Consider the following 21108-nt stretch of genomic DNA (forward strand, 5'->3'; position numbering starts at 1 on the left):
GCGGCGTGGCGACGCTGCATGTGTGAACATTTTTTTTTACACGTTCCTTGGTTAAGCAGGCTAAGCCATGTGCTAAGCTTTAAGATAAGCTTTGGATAATATGTAAAGTTTATAACTATTTATGCTAAGCAATATAAGTAGTGCTGTAAAGATACAGGAGAAAGAATATTAATGAGAACTGTGGATCTGCAAACGCGACCGACCGTGCGTTTGGCGCGCCATCCGCGCTCGGCCGATACGAAGACAAGCCCAGCCTGCGGCCAAGCTAAGCCAAAACGTTGTGTCTGTCGCCATAGCGCGCGCTTTGTGTGATCTCGATGCTTCACGTAAGACGATGTTTGCTTTAGTGTGCTTCCGCGACGATAACGTGAAGACTGTGTTCAGCGTGCACCAGATGGAGACGTTCTGAGCCATAAATGTCTTGGATTTCGACCGATTTCGACTCTACAAAGTGGCACCAAGATGGCAAGACGAGCAACAAGGCCCATGTGCTCCGATTGTTTGGTGAGTTGAGTGGGCATGGTAGTTACTCCTATTTAGTATTTATTTGATATCACCTTTTTTTTTGTATTCAAACTTGGGACGAAGCTGAAAGGTCGGGAAAACAAGTCTCTCGTCCTTTGTCTCCGGTATTTGATGACAGCGAGACCAGCGACGCCTCGATTGCAAGTCGACACGCTCTCAGAAGTTGAATGATTGAGCGCATATATTATTGCAGTTTGTTTTTGTGTTTGTCAGTATGCACAAAAAACGTAGCATAGATTAGAGGTAAAGGACAGGCGCCCTGCTCGTGAGTGTAGTTGGAGTCTCGCAAGCCCTTTGTAAGTATTTACAACGTGCGTGTTAAGCCGAAAACGCGTTTATCGCCTTATTCGCACTTTCCAGATGAGCTAGCGCCACCGCGCGGATTTTTGCGGAAGCCGGCAGACGGTGGTCGTTTTCCCACTCGCCCCGTTTGTGTGGCTGTCGGAGCGTCGTAGTAGTGCGTCATGGAGAAAAACGGGCTGAGAGCGAAGAGCAATCGCATGTGCAGTGTGCCACAATGCACAAATCGTGCAATATTTGGAAAAGTCAGCTTGCACCGCTTTCCGAAAGAGAAAAAACGACGGAAGTTGTGGACAATCAAGCTCCGCATTGGGAAGCAAGTGAGCAAAGAAATGGTCGTGTGTAGCGAGCATTTCAACAAGGACGACTTTTTTTGGGGCCACCTTGGTGAGTCTACTTCGATGTTGCGCCGCTATCGATGATTTCATTTCATTTGTGTGTGTGTGTGTGTGTGATGAGCTGATGGTGCAATTTTGTTTTAAAGACGAGTTGAAGCCCTTACGAAGGCGGCTGAAGAGAAACGCCGTGCCTTCTCAAAATATCCCGCTGCGCTCCCACGAGGCAGAAGTGAGGCCGAGGATTTGCAGAAGAAAACACACTGCAGATACACAAGGTAAGCTTGAATACCCAAGTGTCACCTTCCTGCGCTCGAGGTGGTTTCGGTAAATATTGTGCGATGGTGCCTGACGCTTCGTCGTGAGCACAGCAAATTGGCGATTGTATTCAGCAACTGTGCGAATGTAACAGGCAGTGAATGCACAACTTTCCGCCGTGTCGCTTTCGGCCGTAATGAAAGGCGTGTGCCAATCGGAGGCCGTGCACACGCGTTTCTGAGTTTTGCATTTGTTTACATTGGTCATAACACATCTCTGTTATTGACTTAACAATGTTGCAGGTAACAAGGGCCAGGACACTGCAGTACCACCTGAAGCAGTCACTGATGGGGACTGCGCGTGCGAGCTTCCGAACTATCCTGAAGAAGGTGAATACGACGGTGAGAATCATGTTTGTGCGACACTCGCGCCGTACTTTTGATGTCTAGACGTTCCCGCAGGCTTTAGATGGCAGTTTCACGCAGACGAGCAAAGGCAGTTTGTGCGTAATTTTTCATGTTCCTTAAAGGGCAATTTGCAGGGTGGTTTATCCAAAATATTTTGGGCACCTAAATAACTCCACTTTTTACTCGATTGACTGAGGCTCATCTGTTGCCACATCTGAGCAAGTAGCCTACTGATGCCACTCCGACAGTACGCTGTGTTCTTTCGTTTTCTTTTCTATTAATTTTGTCGCACTCTCTTTCTGTGCGTTTCATGTCTCTTTTTTTTGCCTCCTATTACCTTTACTGATCTGCAGGTTGGTAAGCTGGATGTTTACCTTCGTGGTAATTTATTCTCCTTTCACATCTAATTTGTCATTCTCTGCTCTTTTAATTTTAAAGGAAAGGCAAGCCCATGCAATGCAGTATGTTTTGCTGTAGGGCACCGTCTTGTTATAACACTTCACGTTCTTTTATGAAGAATTTGGTTCATTTTCATTGCATTGCAGACCAACCTCTACAGGAGTGGCTTCCCCCCCTTTCAAGCTCTTGCACGTCTACACTGCAGGGCACACGAACAGCAGCAGGTAACTTTTTGCTTAAAATTTCAACAAACTCGGTCTAATTTTAATTCTTGCGTTACAGAACAAGACGCCGCAAGGGCACTTGTTCACCTTCAAGAGCTGTGCAGCTCATCCGAGCTAAACAAGTCTATTCGGGTGAATACGCTGGACATCAGCACACAAAAAAATCAGGATTTCAGACATGATGCTCTCCGACGCCCACATAAATACCTTGACTGGTGTACCTCATCATGGACTTCTAAACAAGATTGTTTCACTTGTAGAGAAATACGAAGAAGAAAACAAAATGGAAGCTTCCGTGAGGGACAGAGTTATGTTGGTGCTCATGGTTCTGAAACAGGCCATGTCGTTTTCGTGCCTCAGTGTGCTGTTTCAGTGCAGCATTTCATCTGTACACAGATATTTTGTGCCACACGCTTCCCCTGGTTGCTGCAGTGCTCAAAACTGCCATTGAGTGGCCGTCAAAGGAGGGAAATCCTAAACCACATGCCATTGCCACTTTAAGCAATACTCCGAGTGCGAGGTGTCGCAGATTGTACTGAAGTGCCAGTTTGAAAGGTCACGGTGTGTGAAATGCCAGCTACTCACTTATTCCCAGTACAAGTCAACTTACACTGTCAAATTTCTGGTATGTGTAAGTCCAGCTGGCACCATAACATTTATTAGTGAAGCTTTTGGTGGACGAGCGTCGGATAAAGCCATTACAGGCTGAGTGCGGAGTATTGGAAAAGTTTGAGTCCTTCACTGACGACATTATGGTTGATAGGGGTTCTTCATAGATGACCTCTGTAGTGCCCGTTGCAATTGGTGTTATTCGGCCACCTTTCGCTAAGAAGGACTGTCAATTCAACCGCAATGATGCCCTCAGGACAGCCGATATTGCTAGGGCTCGAGTTCATGTAGAGCGGGCAATCCAGCGAGTTAAAATATTTAAGCTTTTCAACTCCACCCTCTCCTGGGAGATGCTACCTTACGTGAATGAGCTGTTTGCAGTTGCATGCGGGCTAACAAACTTGTGTGCACCAATATTGGCTGACGATAAATTTCAGTAGGTGCAACTTCAAACGTGACAGAATTCATTGTTGAACAAACATACATGTTACATAGTTAGTGCTGCACAATCTGGTGAGTGTTAACATTACTTCAGCACTTCTTTTGCTCTATGTAATAATAATTGGTGGGATTTCACATGCCAAAAACCATACTATGATTATGAGGCACACTGTATTGGAGCACTCCGGATTAATTTCCACCATCTTGGGTTCTCTAACGTGCACCTAATTTAAGCACATGGGTGCTCTTTTGCAATTAGCCGCCATCTAGGCGCAGCCGCCTTAGTCTGGAATCGAACCCGTGCCTTAAAGCTTCGCAATACGACCTTTAACTTCCCAAGCTACTACAGCGGGTCTTTATTTTGGGAGGGTCACATGTTCAGTGATAAATAATGACAACCATACTGTCACAGAGCTTTATTGTTGCTACGTATGTTGCATTGATTAAATGTTCCAAAATACTGAATAGGTTGGTGCGGGGTAGTGATAAAAAATCAATTTTCAAGCCTGCTAATATGCACAAGCTTAGGCAGTACTTCTTGAAGTAGACGTACTGCAGCCTCTCTACAAGGTTCCTGTATGTGCTCGGTGTCCTCTCTGCACAGGTACGACCAGGCTCTCTACTTTTGAATAAATTATAAAATGGCAGACCTTCATGTTCAGAAGGAGCATGCCCAGTTGAACCTGGGAATAGTACTTATGTGCATGTCCTCAGTGCATAATTTTCTCCATCACGCCAACGAATGCAAGCTTTTTAGCGTTTACAAGGTCTTTATGCTGGAGTGCTGGCCTTCAACGGGACATTTCACTTCCAGCAAGACGCTTGTTCCTCTTTGCTCACATACTCCGTCCGGGCTGTAGCCAAGCCAAGGCACAGCCGGAATGACTACGAGCCCCATCTTGCTCACGCACTCGTTGTGTGTTCTTGCATACTCTTCAAGTGCGAGGTGACTCATTATCAGTGCCATATCTGGTGGCCTCATTCCCCTTAAATGCTCCCTGCAATACAGCCCGCTCCAACTTTGCTTCCCAAGTGCGCATGCCACTTTCTTCAAATGTGAAGAGCTCCCTGCAGATGCTTCCAGTGATTCTTTTTTTTCTTTCACTGTGCCAGAAGGTGGATGATTGATCACTTGTCTCGCGACATATTTCTTTGGCCTTGGGCGTAGCTGAGGCACACTTTTTCAAGATAGAAAGTCTTTTCACTTGGATTGAGATGTTCAAGTGTGAACCTTTTCAGCGTTGTTTTGTCATTATAGGCACCGATTCAAAAAATAAAAATTTTGTGTACTCTTTCAAATAACAGCCCTTGTGTAAAAATTTGTCGATGGAATGGACCGTGTTTGGACTGACTGTGGCGGGGGCAAGCTTTCTTGTGCGCGTTTTATGCTTTGCTAGTGCAGAATCTTTCGCTGCCTCTATGAGTTCATTCCTAATCTGGGCTTGAATGTCTTCTGGGAAGCTTCTTGATGGAGGCTGCTCCACATGGCAAAACAAACTAATTGGCCTTGGTTTGTATAAGCTGGTAGCACTGGCACGGCCCCACTGCTGTTGCACATCTGTACACGACAATGAGTCGAGGGACGTGGCACTTGTTCTGTACATGAAAATAAACATATGTTGGTCCAGATTCTCTGTTTTGGCTTTCTTGTGGATGTATCGCACAATTCAAGAAAAAAATTTCGCAGCACTGTCGTAGATAGGACTTGTAGGTATTTTCCAATGTAACTTATTGGTGCGAAAAGTAAGGAAGAGACAGAAGGGAACCGCTTCAGTCTTGTGTAAGCACTTCTATATCAGTTCCCTTTTGTTTCGTCCTTTGCTTCTACAATGTGAAATTTCTTACAACACTTTCAGAAAACACGAATCCTTACACTAAACATTTGCAAGAAGCCCAGAAGGATTGAAGAATTTCTGCATTTTCTGTGGTTTTTAATACAGCACGTACCCATTTCAAGCCACTGAAACACTAATATGTGACTGTTAAGTAGAAACATGTTATTGAAAGTCACAGTTGGGAGTGCAACAAGAAAACACCAGATGCAATTTCATTTCCTTTTAATTGCAGTGAAGCCTCTATGTTCGTTTTTACATTGAAGCTTTAGTACGGCAATATGGCACACATTCACTGTTAGTCCCCGGTGCACATTGCAGAAAACAACCAACCAACAAATTATGATAAATGCATGTTGTTCAAAGGTTTTTACCTGTTCAAATATATCAGTGTGGCAAACACATGTTTGCATTGACCAGAGAGGCCGGCCTTGCATGTGCATTCTCCCTGAAACAAAAAAGAAATCAATGATAAGCATGCAAACGACATTAAAACTGTGTGATTTTAGCGGGACAAAATGCGATAGCTTCCACATGCATAATGAATCCGGGAAGCTCTCGGCAACATATTGCTACTTTTATAACACTAGAATGAAGAAGTAACAGGGTCACCCCACCACCTCACGGCACGCGAAAACGCCAGTCGTGCAGGAAGCTGGGTATTGGCATACCTCATCATCGTGCTCATATCTGCCGAATCGCCACTACATAACTGTTTCCGTGGCACTCTTAAACAATCATTTCACAGCTAAACCGGTGCGGGGAACCATGTATCTCGCCGTGAACGCACACACTGTACAGTTTAGGCAGCGCAAATGGGTGGGGGACGGCGCTTTGTTTACACGAGCGTTACCGCTGGTTGGTGTCAATTCTCGTACATCATAAATAGCTTACAAAACGTAAGAATAAATACTGACCTTTACGGCACCGGTTGTGTTGCAGACTTGAACTTTGATTGTATGCGGCGGGCCTTTTATGGCGCTTGTCTGCAGGCAGAGGGACTCGACCTGGACGGCCCGCGCTTGTTGTCTCGCGTATTCCACAACATATAATATGGCCAGCGTTAAACGCCGCCTCTCCTTCCACAACACATCTCTGCGTTTCCTTGGCAAGGTCCAGAATCGCGCTTAGAGAAACCAGAGGCCCGTAAGCCGCCTGGTTCTCGAGACGTGCACGCTTTCGTGTCGACTCCATCACCTCTCGTCCCGCCATATTGAAACGTTCTCCGCGCCACCTGTAGGTGCTGGAAAGTGCGAATAGTAAAACGCTCTAGTCGATGCTGTTTGTGTGTTGTAGTGCGCGCCAATCGGCTTGTCATACTTGTTCGACATAATGTCACAAGAACCACAGAAGGCCACATGATAATTCATTATACAAAATGTGCATAGCATATGTACTGCACTGGTGCGATTTTTTATTTCATATTTTTTTATTTTTACATACTGCAGCCCAATTAGGGCTATCGCAGGAGTGGGTTTACTAATGTTGTTGGCTTAATTGCATAAGCATGTAACATGCAGCACGTGTGTTATATCCAACTCATTGCAGCCTGACTGCTGTGTTGGGCTTTGCAACGATATGGAATCTAGGCTGCCTTACTGTCTTACATATTACCGTTGCCTCATCGTGAATCTACCCTAGCTTAATTTATTTCATGCCATCTTTAAGTTGAGATTTAGTGGCATGCTCTAGGTATGATAGTCGCACCACCATCGTGAAAAAGAGCACGTCACAGATAGTAAGTGATTATTGAGTTTGCTGTAATTTAAGGACGAGTTTGCAGTTCATTCTTGGGTACAGCTCAAAAAACACAGGACGCAAGCGTGTAAACGGGATAAGGTGCTGCTTAATATTTAAAAAAAATTTTGCCCCTTTCTTTTCCTTCTTTTTTTGCCACAAAATTTGCCGATATACTGTTTTTTCCACGCAATAAGCCACAGTTGGGTGTGTAATATTTCACTCAGTTTTTTGCTATAGTTCAGCTCCTGCAACATTGTGAACATGTGCAGTGAATTAAGGTCTAGATAATTTCTCACTGTGCCGCCTACTTTCTATACATTGCTTTGAAGGTAAGCTTTAATTAAACATCTGTTACTGTTTTCTGATTTCATGGCTCTGTTTATTTACAGAATCTTTCAGGCACTTCCTCGAGTGCGGATGAGGCAGTCCAGAAGAAATTGAACACAAGACATAGTTGCCTTGGCAAAATAGTCGCCCGCAAGATCGCCAACATCATCAAGGGCCAGAAGAAGCACTTGTAGTTTTGATTATGAGAATATATTTGAACATATGCCTCATTCATCCACTGTGATTATCATTGCAGGGGCGCTGCCACAGTGTGGGCCTTCTGCATGACGACAAGACACCCATAAAACACTTGCGCAAGACTAATTCTAATGGGGCTGAGAAGTGGGCAAATACAAAACTAATACAATACCAGCAGGCAATTACAGAACCAATAGGCCAATATAATTCCAATTGGCTAATAGAGAACCAATACACCAATATAGGTCCAGTAGGCTGATATAGAACCAATAGACCAATAGCCAAATACAGTTCCAATAGACCTATAGAACCAATAGACCAATAGGTGTCAATAACCCAATAGGCTATTGGTTTTTTATTGGGAATTTTTGCTAGGGCGTGCTGAGAAAATTTTCACATATGATATGCATCTACTTAGTGTGAAAAGGACGCGAGGAATCGTATGTAAGCGCTCAGTGCATGCATTGCATTTGTCATCCCCAAAAGGTCCCTGGAAGAACCTTTTCAGGACAACTTGCTAGCGCGCTCTCGCTATTGCTTTTGTCATCCCCAAAAGGTATCTGGAAGAACCTTTTCAGGACAACTTGTTGTCCTCAGAAAGCACTCGCAAAGACGTTTCCGGGCCAAACCAGCTCGTGTCGTACTCAATACGTACCAAGGACATCGAGAAATGTGCGAGGACGATTGTACCATTTGAGGACGACCACGGGACGTCGAGTGTTGTCTGGGTTGCAGCGGGAGAAGTACATGCGTGAAAGAACGCACAGGTTTCGCGACCAAGCACTACTTGTGAAAGCCACCGAACACGGGATGCAGAGTAACTGAAAGTAAAACTTGAGCAAAGTGTTTATACAAGGATACAAGGGTCTCTCAGCAACTCAGCCTAAATGAATCGGGTGTTGCAGGACTGCAAGGCGAAAATTGCGCCGGAATACGGATACGGGGACTGAGCCTACATTTTGCCCCATCCAATTGCGTTTGCACTTTTGGCGAGTCATAGGTAAGTTCAGAAAACTGCCATTTGCCAGTTCACTTGTTGTCGGTCGTCAGCGTACTCTCACTTTGTACAGTGTCGGTTGCTTCGCACTACCGCTTTCATTGTTGCGTGCAAAGAGGAGTTGATTTTTACAGTTCGCGCACACCGTTACAAAATTCAACTAATTGCTGAAGAAGAAAGTGTAGCTGAATGTGGCATTTAACGTACGATGTCTAACCTTACGTCAGCGAATGGTGTGTGGCGAAAAATTGACGAGTTCTCGTCAAGGGCCTCTGGCGTAAACAAGATAGTTCGCCCCCCTCTGCGCACGCCTATGTCCCTAAATACTCATACTATGTTACTGATTGTACGGGGGAGCCATTGATATTGTAGGTAAACACACTAGGATTAGTTTTCCGAGTTATATTTATGAGCACTCTTTTGATCAGCGTTTAATTCCATGTCCCATGCTGCGCACCAGCATTGAATGTTGCGTAGAGTTTGCTGTAATAGATATGGTCTTCAGAGCAGGTTGTTTTTAAACACAACACAATCATCCGCAAGAAGTTTAAAAGACGCATCGGACGCTCCCGCCCGCGCACTCATTCCCCGGGCCCCTGCCTCGCCCACCGATGACCCATCTGATTCAGAAGAAAACTCTCCTCTCCTTACTTTTAAATATGTAACAACTGTAGCGAAGCGTTCCTACTCAGTAATGGGTCGTCCTATCGAGCGCCTTCCAGTGGGTCGTTCTCTTCTCCGAGAGCACGCCCCTCGTGCAGAGAGTCGGCCCCGCTTCGACTGTCGCTGCCCTGCGCCGTCGCTGAGTGCCCGTTAATAAACGTCTTGCCAATTTGGTGGAGAGTGCTGTGCCCTCTAAACAACTACGGTCCGCATTCGATACCCTTGGAGCTTCGATCCAGTACCGTGCCTGCTACCATGACTCAAGACGCCGCCCAGCAAACGCCTCCTCTTGCACCGACGCCATGTCCGAGTGTCCCCCGCATCCGCGACCCTCCTATCTTCACCGGCGCGGATGGCACCGACATCGAGGACTGGCTCGCGATGTACGAGCGTGTAGCATCCCCAATAAATGGGACGAGCCAGGCAAACTGAGCAACCTCGTTTTCTACCTCGCGGGTGTGGCAAGTCTATGGTACAACAACCACGCGTCCGATTTCGCTACGTCGTCCGCTTTAGAGACCGCCATCATCGACGTGTTTGGCTGCCCTGCCGTTCGCAAGCTGCAAGCCGAACAGCGTTTACGTGAACGAGCCCAGCAGTCCGGCGAGTCTTTCACGAGCTACATTGAAGACGTGCTCGACTTGTGCAAGAAAGCCAACGCAACCATGTCTGAAGCCGACAAGATCCGGAACGTCATGAAAGGCATCGACGACAATGCCTTCACCATGCTACTCGCCAAAAACCCTCGCACTGTGTCAGAGGTCATCACGCTGTGCCAAAGCTACGAGGAGCTACGCCGGCAGCGGCTGATGACGCGTCGACCTCCATCACGCGACGCCGATCTCGCTGGCTTGTAGGCCGTGTCAGACCACTCCGTCTTACTCGCCGAAATCAAGTCATTCGTGCGGGAGGAAATTGCCCGCCAGTTCTCCTTACTGGCCTTCTCTCACCCGCAGGATGTTGTACAGTCGTCGACCACACTGCTGCCTCCCCTACGCCGGGCTATTGAGCAGGAAATCGCGGAGGTTATGCCGGAATACCACCAGCCCCCTCCGGCGTCTGCGCCGCTCAGTTACGCACAAGTTGCAGCCAGGAAGCCCCCAGCGCTCCCTGAGGTGCCCCCGCTAACATACGCTGGAGCCGTCACCAGGCCTCAGGCCTTCGAAGCGAGTGTGCCGGCTGCATACGCCGACATCATCCATACGCCCCGACTCCAGCCCACCATGCAGTCGTCATATCAGCAGCCGCCCCGTCCCTCGCGTCCTGCCACGTGGATGGGACCTGGCCCGGCAAACCGATGGCGCACTTCCGACAACCGCCCGATCTGCTTTGCGTGCGGTTGCGCCGGTCACGTCGCCCGCTATTGCAACCGTGTGTAGCCGCCTCGAGTGGGTTGAGCCGTCACCAACCAGTCCAGCCGCCCATATTATGACCCACTGCCGCCTATGCCACCGACGTCACGCCCAGGTCCATATACCCGTCGTTCGCCGTCCCCACGACGCAGCTCACTGTCACCGATGCAGCCTCGTGCGGTCGCACGAGACCAGGAAAACTAGTCGTCGCAGTCCAAGAGGCAAGGGCTGCTACGCTATCGAACAGCCAAAGCCCTCAGCAAAGCCCATCAAACGTAGTAGACGTGTTTGTAGATGGTGTGCGCACATCGGTCCTTGTAGACACTGGAACTGCCGTTTCCGTTATGGACGCTAAATTTAGCCGACTACTACGAAAAGTGATGACGCCACTTTCCGGGCTCTCCCTCCGTACAGCCAGCGCTCACCGTATTCACCCGACAGCGGTGTGCACAGCCCGGATCATGATTCAGAACGCTCTGTACGCCGTCGAATTCATCATAATTTCCTGATGCTCTCACGACGTCATCCTGGGATGGGATTTTCTCGCCCGTAACGCCGTCGTAATTCGTTGCGCACCAGCCGAAATAGAGCTCTCACCATTCTCAGATTTGACGCCGGCGGACAGTCCACCGGTGCCACCAAGGTACTCGTCAAAGACGACACCACACTTCCTGCAAACTCGTCAACGGATGTGTCAGTATGCCGCACCGGTGTCGCTGACGCGGTTGCACTCCTCTCTCCATCTGACCGCGTCTTCACTAGAAAAGGCTTGTTGGTGCCATTTGCGACCGTGCAAGTCATTCAGGGCGACACCGATATTTTTGTTACGAACCCATCCCCGTACATTGTTAGGTTGGTGCGAGGGGAATGTCTCGGCAGAGCTGAAACCCTCGAAGATGCACAAGTTATGGACGCACCGGGTGACACGCACTGCGCCAGCTCCCATTCGCTCAGTGCTGTTTCCACATATGATTCGTCACCCGCTGATTTATTTGGTTCCTCGATTGCTGAACACCTTACGTCGGCCGAGCGTTCCCAGCTTCTATGACTGTTCGAAAAATTTCGTTCTTCGTTCGATGTAAGCGCAAACTTCTCTCGGCCGCACGTCTGCTGTCACGCATCGCATGGACACTGGCGCCCAACCACCACTGCGGCAACGTCCATATCGCGTGTCGCCAACAGAGCGTCGTGTAATTGCCGAGCAAGTCGAAGACATGCTTCGCCGCGATGTTATTCGACCCTCAAACAGCCCGTGGGCGTCTCCTGTCGTTCTCGTTGCGACGAAGGACGGCTCTGTGCGGTTCTGTGTGGACTACCGACGACTTAGTAAGATCACCCGTAAGGACATTATCCCCTACCTCGAATAGACGATGCCATTGACAGCATGCAAGGAGCAGAGTTCTTTTCATCGCTCGATTTGCGCTCAGGGTACTGGCAAGACCCCATGGCTGATGACGCTCGACCGAAGACAGCGTTTGTCACACCCGACGGCTTGTACGAATTCATCGTCATACCGTTAGGGCTGTGCAATGCGCCCGCGACCTTTGAGCGCATGAAGGATACCGTTCTGCGCAACTTGAAATGGCACACGTGCCTATGCTACCTCGACGACGTCGTCGTTTTCGCCCCGGACTTCTCAACACACCTTCAACGCCTGCGGCAGGTTTTGACGCGCTTGAGCGACGCCGGGCTACAACTGAATCTCAAGAAGTGCCGATTTTTAAGCACGGCAGCTGACGATACTAGGATACGTGGTCTCCAAGGACGGCATCCTCCCAGATACAGCCAAGCTTCGGGCCGTGGCAGAGTTCCCCAAACCTACGTCCGTCAAAGAACTGCGCAGTTTCGTAGGACTATGCTCCTACTTTCGGCGCTTCATCCGTAACTTCGCGACTATTATATCACCGCTGACAAAGCTCCTTGGAAGTAACGGGCCCCTCAATTCGTGGTCGTCAGAGTGCGACGAAGCTTTCGCAAAGCTCCGTCGTTTGTTGACGTCTCCTCCCATTTCACGCCACTACGACCCTACGGCCCCTACAGAGGTACACACGGACGCCAGCGGTGTTGGCCTCGGTGCTGTCCTTGCGCAGCGAAAACCTGGGTTCCCGGAATATGTCGTCGCATATGCAAGTCGTACGCTTACTAAAGCCGAGACCAACTACACCGTCACGGAGAAAGAATGCCTGGCAATCATTTGAGCCCTTACAAAGTTCCGACCTTATTTGTATGGTCACCCATTTGATGTCGTCACCGACCATCATGCACTGTGCTAGTTGTTGTCATTGAAGGATCCCTCAGGCCGTCTTGCCCGTTGGGCACTTCGCCTGCTAGACTACGACATTCGCATGCTGTACCACAACGGACGTCAGCATGCTGACGCCGACGCCCTGTCGCGCTCTCCCTTGCCTGACGACAATGCCCACAACTCAGCGCCTCACTTTGTCGTTTCTTCCATCGATATTCACACCATCGCTACCGAGCAGCGCAAGGATCAATGGATTGCCTCACTGACAGACTTGCTGACTGATCCATCGGCCACACCATCGACTCGCTTGTTGCGTCGTCAAGCCCACCATTTCACCGTTCGCGACGGCCTGCTCCACCGACGCAATTACCACCGCATTCGCCAACGTTACTTTTGGCGAGGGATGTACCGCTACGTGGAGAAGTTCGTTCGCTCCTGCATCGATTATCAGCGCTGCAAAACTTCAACGCATCTGTCGCCAGCAGGCCTGCAACCTCTACCTTGCCCTGACCGACCGTTTGGGCGCGTTGGCATCGATTTATATGGGCCACTTCCCCTGACGTCCGCTGGTAACCGCTGGGCCATCGTCGCTGTTGACCGTCTAACGCGATACGCCGAAACCGCCGCCCTCCCAGCGGCTACAGCGCGCGATGTTGCCTCCTTCCTACTACACCGATTCATACTGCGTCACGGTCCACCCCAAGAGCTTCTCAGCGATCGAGGCCGTGTCTTCTTATCAGAAGTCGTGGAAGCCATTCTGAAAGAGTGCCATGCAGTTCACCGCAAAACTACTGCTTACCACCCGCACACGAATGGCCTAACCGAACGCTTTAACCGCACCCTCGGCGACATGCTGTCAATGTACGTCGCCGCCGATCACACCAATTGGGATACCATTCTGCCCTTCGTCACCTACGCCTATAATACCGCCCCTCAGAGCACTACTGGTTTATCACCCTTCTTCTCACTGTACGGAAGGCACCCGTCGAACACCATCGACACGATACTTCCATACAAGCCGGATCCATCTGAGTGTGCGCCTATTTCTGACACAGCCAGGCTTGCTCAAGATTGTCGCGAGCTTGCCAAGATCTTTACGACGCGTGAACAAGAGCGGCAAAAGAGCATTCGCGATGGCACCACCACTTCTGAGCCCACGTTCCTCCCTGGAGCGCTCGTATGGCTCTCGGTCCCTACCACTGCAAGTGGCCTCTCTTCAAAACTGCTGCCGAAATTTGAAGGCCCATACAGGATCGTCGAGCACACATCCCGGTCCACTACTTGATCGAAACCATCGAACCAGCTTCGGACATGTGCCGTCGAGGGCGCGACATAGTCAACGTGGAGCGCCTCAAGGCCTACTATGACCCACTCATAGTGACGAGCTGTTAGGTCGCCGGACGTCTCCCTTTTCGTACCCGGCGAAATGTTGCGAATCAATTGGTACTGTTTAACGGTTTCGTTCTCCAGCGGCTCCTAGTGGGTCGTCCTCTGACAAACGCCGCTCGCTCTCGGAGCCCGTGCTTTGTCCTTGACTGTCGCCATAGCGAGTTGTCGCCGAGTACCGTCCAATAAACAGCTTGACAACATGAAAGAACGCTGGAGTACGGGTACTGGGAACAGGACCACAGCCCTATACTCCATCCTATTTTATTTGCTTTTACGAGCCATTTCTAATGCACTTAAGACAGTAGACGACAGCGGCGTGAACAGCTACGACTTCGGTACGTACAGAAAACTGTCATTCTACACACCGTGTCGTGTGGTTCGACAGCACACCCTCACGTTGTATGGTGCCGGTTGCTTCGTACTGACGCTTTCATTGCTGTGTGGAAATAAGAGATAATCTTATTATACCTGTACGTTGTTACGAATTTCAAATAAATACAGATCGTGTAAAGAAACGTGCGAGCTTTAACGAGGCCTTAAAGATAACAGATATACGACATTGGTTCTAAGGAGCCATTTTGTACGCGTTACGTGACAGAACGGAACGAAACGTCACGAGAGGACGAGAGGGTGCAAACAGCCAATAGGCGAGCTGAGGGAAGTCAGAAATGTTTTCAAGGCACGAAGAAATGCAGTATTGTAGCTGAACATCAATATTAGCAGGAATTGTTTTTCAAAGGTCGAAACTCAAGAGAGCGATGACTTTAACAATTTCTGTTACACTTCATTGGGCGTTAGGTGGTGTCACAAGTTCACCAGACGTGCATTAAAGCGCGTAGTTATCAAGCGAGATTCAGGAAAGAAAGAAAATGTATATGCTGTGAGGAAGCTAAGGAAACGACGGAGCATGTTCTGATTGAATGTGGAAATATCCGCTCAGGTGTAAGTTTGGGAACGAGCCTACGCAAAACCTTGAGTTTTAGGGATAACCATGGTAAGCTGAACACTTTCGCAATAGAAATAAGAGACTGCGGCAATATTGGTGGCCATAGATGGGCCTCTGCCGTAAGGGGCAGGGAGTTGGGCTGTGAATGTTTTTTTCTATGGTAACGCCGATTTAATCGAAGTTGACAGGGCATTGGACCAACTCAAAAAGATTTTTTTTTGTCGAGCGTGGTGGCGCACATGCCACCACGCTCAACAAAAGACTACCCCGTTATAAAGGGGATGCTCATAGCATCCATCCATCCATCCATCCATAGTCGGTAGTGGAGGGCTGGTTATAATTTTTGCAAACTATTGGCGCGGCATCGGAGTAAGCCAAACACAAAGCAGGCTAATTCGATTCCCCGACCCTAGCGCTTATGTTATCATTCAGTCCAAGTCGTCCGGAGACCGCTTTAGTATATACGTTCTATCGAACGGAACGGTGCCTCCGTCCGTTCTGTCCCCGTTCCTTTAGAAATGATTGACAGCACTGCCGTTTCCGGTTGCTATTCTCACGTCTGACCGTCAGACGAGCCTCGACCAGTCCCGTGCGGTTCCATCTCGTCCTTTCGTTACGTTTCGTACCGTTCTATCGCAGAACGCGTACAAAAACATGGAGGACGCTTGAGCTTCGCCTTCAACAGTAGAACGCGATAGCGTATTCGGGACCCGGCGCATCGCCTTCTCTGGCTTCGGTTTTCGGAGCATGCCTGAACCGTGCGGTGAGGAAACGACGGGTGTGCCCTTAACATTGGCCGTTTCAAACTATCCTAGAATGCCTACTGCAAATGCAGTTGTTAAGTGCCCACTACGCCATAATTCTTTCTTTTGCGAATCGGCGAAGGGCCCACTACGCATCCGTAAGGCAACACGCGAACCTACGCAGATGCTCACTTCGTTCATGCTTTTGCACCTGATGATTATGTCTGAGCGCTTTGTAATGGGTGGGCCTTTAAAACACCCACTCGTTGCTCGATTCACATATTTTGAGGCTTGGCGAGATTCTACGCTTCTGCCACGCAATATTACATGCGTTAAGGAGACTCCTTCCACTACATGACATTCATAAAGTGTTTTTTCCGAAGCTATTTCAAGCAATATCGTGGCTCTTTGGCAGACGGCATGGGTTCGATTCCCACTCGGACTGAAGATTCTTGCTATTTATTTTATGTGCATCTTCCTGAATTTTTTGGTCACGGACGAGATGATTTTTCGCTCACGACCAACGACTCCGACGCCGACAACGGAATTTCTGCGAAGTGAGCTCTTTAACGCTGCCGCGTTAAAATAGCTCCCCTGGAGTGCGGTTTATGCGCTTACGCATACAATGTGGTATCACCCGTTGCTTTTCGCTCTTATAGGGCACTGCGGAGATACTTTTGACTTCCAAGTGATGAATGAAAATGTGAAGTAATCGTCAGTGAGAGTGCGCACGTGACAGCCACCATATCTTCTTGCAATCCAATAAGCTATTTCTAAATATCATTGTTTCCAATATGAATAGAAATGCAATACGGAGAAGGAACTGCGAAGGCACTTTGTTGGCTAAGGTGGAATCTCAAAATTGCTTCCCCCTTTCACTTATTGCTTGCGCCGTGTTTTCTCGTGCTTGATTCTTCTTCTTCGTCGCCTGAAGCCTTCACGCATACTCAGCCATTGTCCTTTTTCTTATTTTTACACCGCTTGTTCGGTATGCGTCCATTATGCATGCTTCACTAATCGCAGTTACCCATAAAATCACCCATACCCATGCTATCTATACTAGGATCAGAGCAACCGAGCGCCTTTTCAGATACCTCTCCGGGACAATTAAAGGCCTCTTGAGAAAAGGAAAAAAGAAGAGGCGAGTTCGGAGTGCTTCCATTGTTTACTACGATAATTGAGGTGAGAGCGCTTATTCACATCTTGTGCACGGAGTCGTAGCGGCCGGCTTAGTAGATGGGCTCTGCATGATTTAATGGCGTGCGCGCGGTCCCGAGGCTGAGTCGCGTTTATGTGGATCCAGGACAGGATTTCGCCTGGCACTCACTCGTCGAAATAATCGTATTAAGCAGATATCGCATAAACACATTAGAAATATGTCCTTGACTGGTGCATTGAAGCACCAAGTGCAAGTCGTCAATATTCACGGAAGGATAGGTGGTCAGTACCCTGTTTAGGCATTTCAAGGTGTTGAGGCTCACCGAGAACGTTGCCGATTCAGTCACCATGTCGAAGCATTTTCATCATAGAATAGCGTCCAGTACCAATTTTCCTGTTAGGTAATTGTAAGACACTATAGGTGCGACGGCCAGTGTTGCTTAGTTGCAGAATTTGTGACTCGCGAAGAATGAATTTTGAAATGTACATGGCGAAAGCCTGTAGGTTATGATATCGTTAACTTTTACTGGATCATCAAATACGCAGGCTTGGTAACTGATCAATCGTTGTGAACATTTTATACTGGAGTTAACAAAATGGGTTTTTAATACAGAAAGATGACCCGGCATTTCGGGGTGAAGACAATTATACGTGTAAATAACCTTATACTATTACGTAAAGTGTAATGGTGTGTTTGCAGTAGTCACTCGCTTTACACCATCTGGATTAGCTTGCCTCGCCAAACATGCCCAGTCACCGTCGCTTCAAAAAACAAAGAAGACCTGCAACACCACAACAGCGGCAACGTACGAGCGCGAACACATATTTAACTTCGCTTAGAGGGGTCATGAAGCACCCCTTGGGCTTGTTGAAAAAACACATCTTGCGGAATGCTCACACGGCTATGAACTGCTCAGCGAAATATTGCAGTCATGCACGTCGCGTAAAGGCTACAAGCGGAACGCGAAGTTGCTGTTTTCTCAGGCGCCCTCTTTTCAAACAGAGGCCGGTTCTCACTCTCGTCGGTGGGCGGGGCGTCTGCCGATTGACGTCGCGACCTCCATCGCCGCCTCGCAAGAGACACAGCATCCTCATTGGCCGATAGCCGACGTAAATCGAGAGCGGCGTTCGGATCAGATGCGGTTCTTGCCACGGGGTGCCGCCACTTGCCGGCGCCGCACTCCTCAGTACACGGTAACCGCACTCGCGCACGCGAATCACAGCGGGAGAGCGATCGCGTTTCATGACGCGCGCTGACGTAACTTCTTTCCCCCGTGCCATCCCTCCCTGTCTAGCTTCCAGTGCGCTCGTCGGCACGAGAAGAGAGAGAAAGCGCTGGGAGCGTGCGCCAAACCCCCGTAACTCCGCTGATTCTTGACGGATTTGAGAAATTTTTGCGGCAATCGATTCGGCAGGCAGTAAACTCCGATACTGAGGTCATTAGATCATTACTTGGAAAAGCGATTCATGACCCCTTTAAAATAAGGTAGGCTAAAAGAGACTGCGTCGAGGAGCCCACTTCTTTCATAGGCACAACCTTGTGCAACCATAGAAAATGTCAAATTAGAAAGGTTGACATTGTGACATTAAGGAAACAAATTACATTGGACAAGCCTTATCAAGGAACATTCACATGCTTGCTCATGGTGCTTGGACGCAGTAGTGCCTTGCATCAGACCGAAAATCCCAGAGAGCTTTACTATTCTCTTATTCCCGACTGTCAACTGCCAGTGCTTGCCCGTTTCGTGCCAAGGCAGAATAAGCTATGATGAACATTCCACAAATGGCAAGAGTTCATTGGGCGAATATATGCATGACAGGAGACTTGAAAAACAGACGTACTATTGCGCTCAGTATGAGCTACATCACGCGAGCACGTGGCCGAGTGCTTCGCAAGGTTGTACAGTGGCGCTGTTCATGGCATATTTTGGAGCTATCGAGATAGAGTTTGGCTGTCCCTGCGAGCGCGCATCGCCCCCACTTGCTTGCTTTCACCCTCGAAGTTATTATTTTCGAAGTTGCTCTCACCGCAGGGCAAAACGAGGGCGTGGAGGTTGTGGTAGAGGTTCGTAAGGAAATGAAGAAGACACCTAATTTCTGCAGCCCTTAAAGGCCAACACCGGCGATTTTTTGGCCATGTCAAAGTAATGGTGCTTTTATGTTCCTGAGACGCTCCCGTTACGGGCCCGATAGCAGAAATACTCGGCAAATTGGAGAATAATTTTATATAAGCAAAAAAGCGCAACACCGAAACCCAACCGAGTGTACTATCCACGTATGACGTAGGCGTTGTTAAAAACGAACCGGAAGTCGTGCAAGGCATGCCGGTCACGCCGGCGCGGAGTATGAAAACTGTGACAGCCGGGACGACCAGCGAAGCGCCGGCCAAACCAACGCTGTCTGTCGCCTTGTGCACAGCAGACGCTCGCTGTAGCAGCCCAAGCGCCGAAGTTAGCGGTGCCCTCGGCTGCGTCACTTCCGCCGCCTTCCCAATACTGACGTCACAGACGCGATGTTGTCAATAATTGTTGGAAGCCAGGAGGGCGTTTGCGCGTGTCTCACGCCTGTAATTTGGCATAAATGACGGAAACGTGCCAAGGAACGTGCCCAGCGAATTTCCTTGAGATCCATCGACCTCGAAAAATCGCTGGAGTTGGCCTTTAAGGGAGCACGGCGAAGTGCCTTATAGGGGTGGGGGTAAGGTGGGAATAAAACAAAACTAGAAAGAAAAAGAAAGAAGTGAAAGATGGTCGGCAAGAACGACGAAGAGAGAAGAAGAGAGGAAAGATGGGGAACCGGTCGCAGGAGTTCACGGACGGGACCACGATTCAGCCAAGGGCACGATACACGTCGGTGACGAGGCGGCGAAGGCCCCGTCGGTGAGTGGCCCACAGCATGGCGGTCGAGGAAGCCGTCACGGGGCGTGAAAGCAAATGGAGGCGATGCGCACTCGCAGGGACAGCCAAACTCTCTCCCGATAACTCGAAAATATGCCATGATCTGCGCCATTGTACAACCTTGCAGAGCGCTCGGCCGCGCGCTCGCATGTTGCAGCTCATACTAAGCGCGGTAGTACCATTGCTGTGCCACTCGATTGTCTGGACTGTTGCGGTCGTAAAATGTTGGCAGCCAAGTACCCGCTAGTGAGGAAAAGCTTGAAAGTGTAGGACTGTTTCCTGGGAGGTGCATTATACTGTTAACAATTTTTTGATGCCTAATGTGGTTTTGAGCGAAAATATATTTTAACTATTGCAACGCGTTTACGTAGGCATTCATTCACTACGCCTTTTGTCCCTTGTTTCGCTGCTCTCTAAGGGGCATATCTTTCAGTGCTGACCATCCAGTGCCTTGGTGTTGTTTGACAAGCTTGACCACGGCTGTTTGCTGTAAAAAAACGCAGTTGCTCTGCGTTTGGCACGAGGTGACGGGCCTGCTGGTGGGCCACCTGTCCATACTGCTTTTCCTACTGCAATCGGGGGCGCTCTCCGACCAACGGCTTGGTGAAGGCCTCGCCCACCCGTATGCGATCCTCAACACGTGATTCCAACAGGCCAGGTGGGTTTTCATTTGCAGAACCTCGGTTTTCAAGCTCTTTGTATTCATCAAGGTTTGATTACAATGCCACTGCTTACCCGTTACAGAAAGATGTCCCGGCATTTCAGGGTGACGACAAATATACGTGTAAATAACCTTATACTTATACGTAAACTGTAATCGTGTTTTGCAGTAGTCCCTCGCTTTACACCATCTGGATTAGCTTGCCTCGTCAAACATTCCCAGTCACCGTCGCTTCAAAAAACAGAAATGACCTGCAACACCACAACAGCGGCAACGTACGAGCGCGAACACATATTTAACTTAGCTTAAAATAAGGTAGGCTAAAAGAGACTGCGTCGAGGAGCCCACTTCTTTCTTAGGCACAACCTTGTCCACCCATAGAAAATGTCAAATTAGAAAGGTTGAGATTGTGATATTAAGGAAACAAATTACATTGGACAAGCCTTATCAAGGAACATTCAC

At 48.8% G+C, this 21108-nt stretch overlaps 2 protein-coding genes across 2 annotated transcripts in view; both read left to right on the forward strand.

Moving 5' to 3' along the window:
* Positions 1-21108, forward strand: part of LOC119391022 (uncharacterized) — a 253828-nt gene that overhangs the window by 60561 nt on the left and 172159 nt on the right. The window lies entirely within an intron of this gene.
* On the forward strand, positions 555-7974 carry LOC119391009 (peroxynitrite isomerase THAP4). The gene is made up of 5 exons (XM_037658721.2): positions 555-1212; positions 1310-1438; positions 1721-1819; positions 2371-2448; positions 7460-7974. The coding sequence occupies exons 1-5, from the start codon at positions 990-992 to the stop codon at positions 7489-7491; spliced, it is 561 nt and encodes a 186-aa protein (XP_037514649.1). The 5' UTR covers positions 555-989; the 3' UTR covers positions 7492-7974.

Source organism: Rhipicephalus sanguineus, chromosome 1 (assembly GCF_013339695.2).
Source record: "Rhipicephalus sanguineus isolate Rsan-2018 chromosome 1, BIME_Rsan_1.4, whole genome shotgun sequence".
Taxonomy (NCBI): Eukaryota; Metazoa; Arthropoda; class Arachnida; order Ixodida; family Ixodidae; genus Rhipicephalus; species Rhipicephalus sanguineus.

Excerpts from the sequence above, each read along its gene's own strand:
- LOC119391009 (XM_037658721.2), top strand. The coding sequence starts at position 990 with ATGGAGAAAAACGGGCTGAGAGCGAAGAGCAATCGCATGTGCAGTGTG. Across the intron at positions 1,213-1,309 it reads CTTTTTTTGGGGCCACCTTG|ACGAGTTGAAGCCCTTACGA; the intron begins GTGAGTCTACTT and ends TTTGTTTTAAAG. Across the intron at positions 1,439-1,720 it reads ACACACTGCAGATACACAAG|GTAACAAGGGCCAGGACACT; the intron begins GTAAGCTTGAAT and ends ACAATGTTGCAG.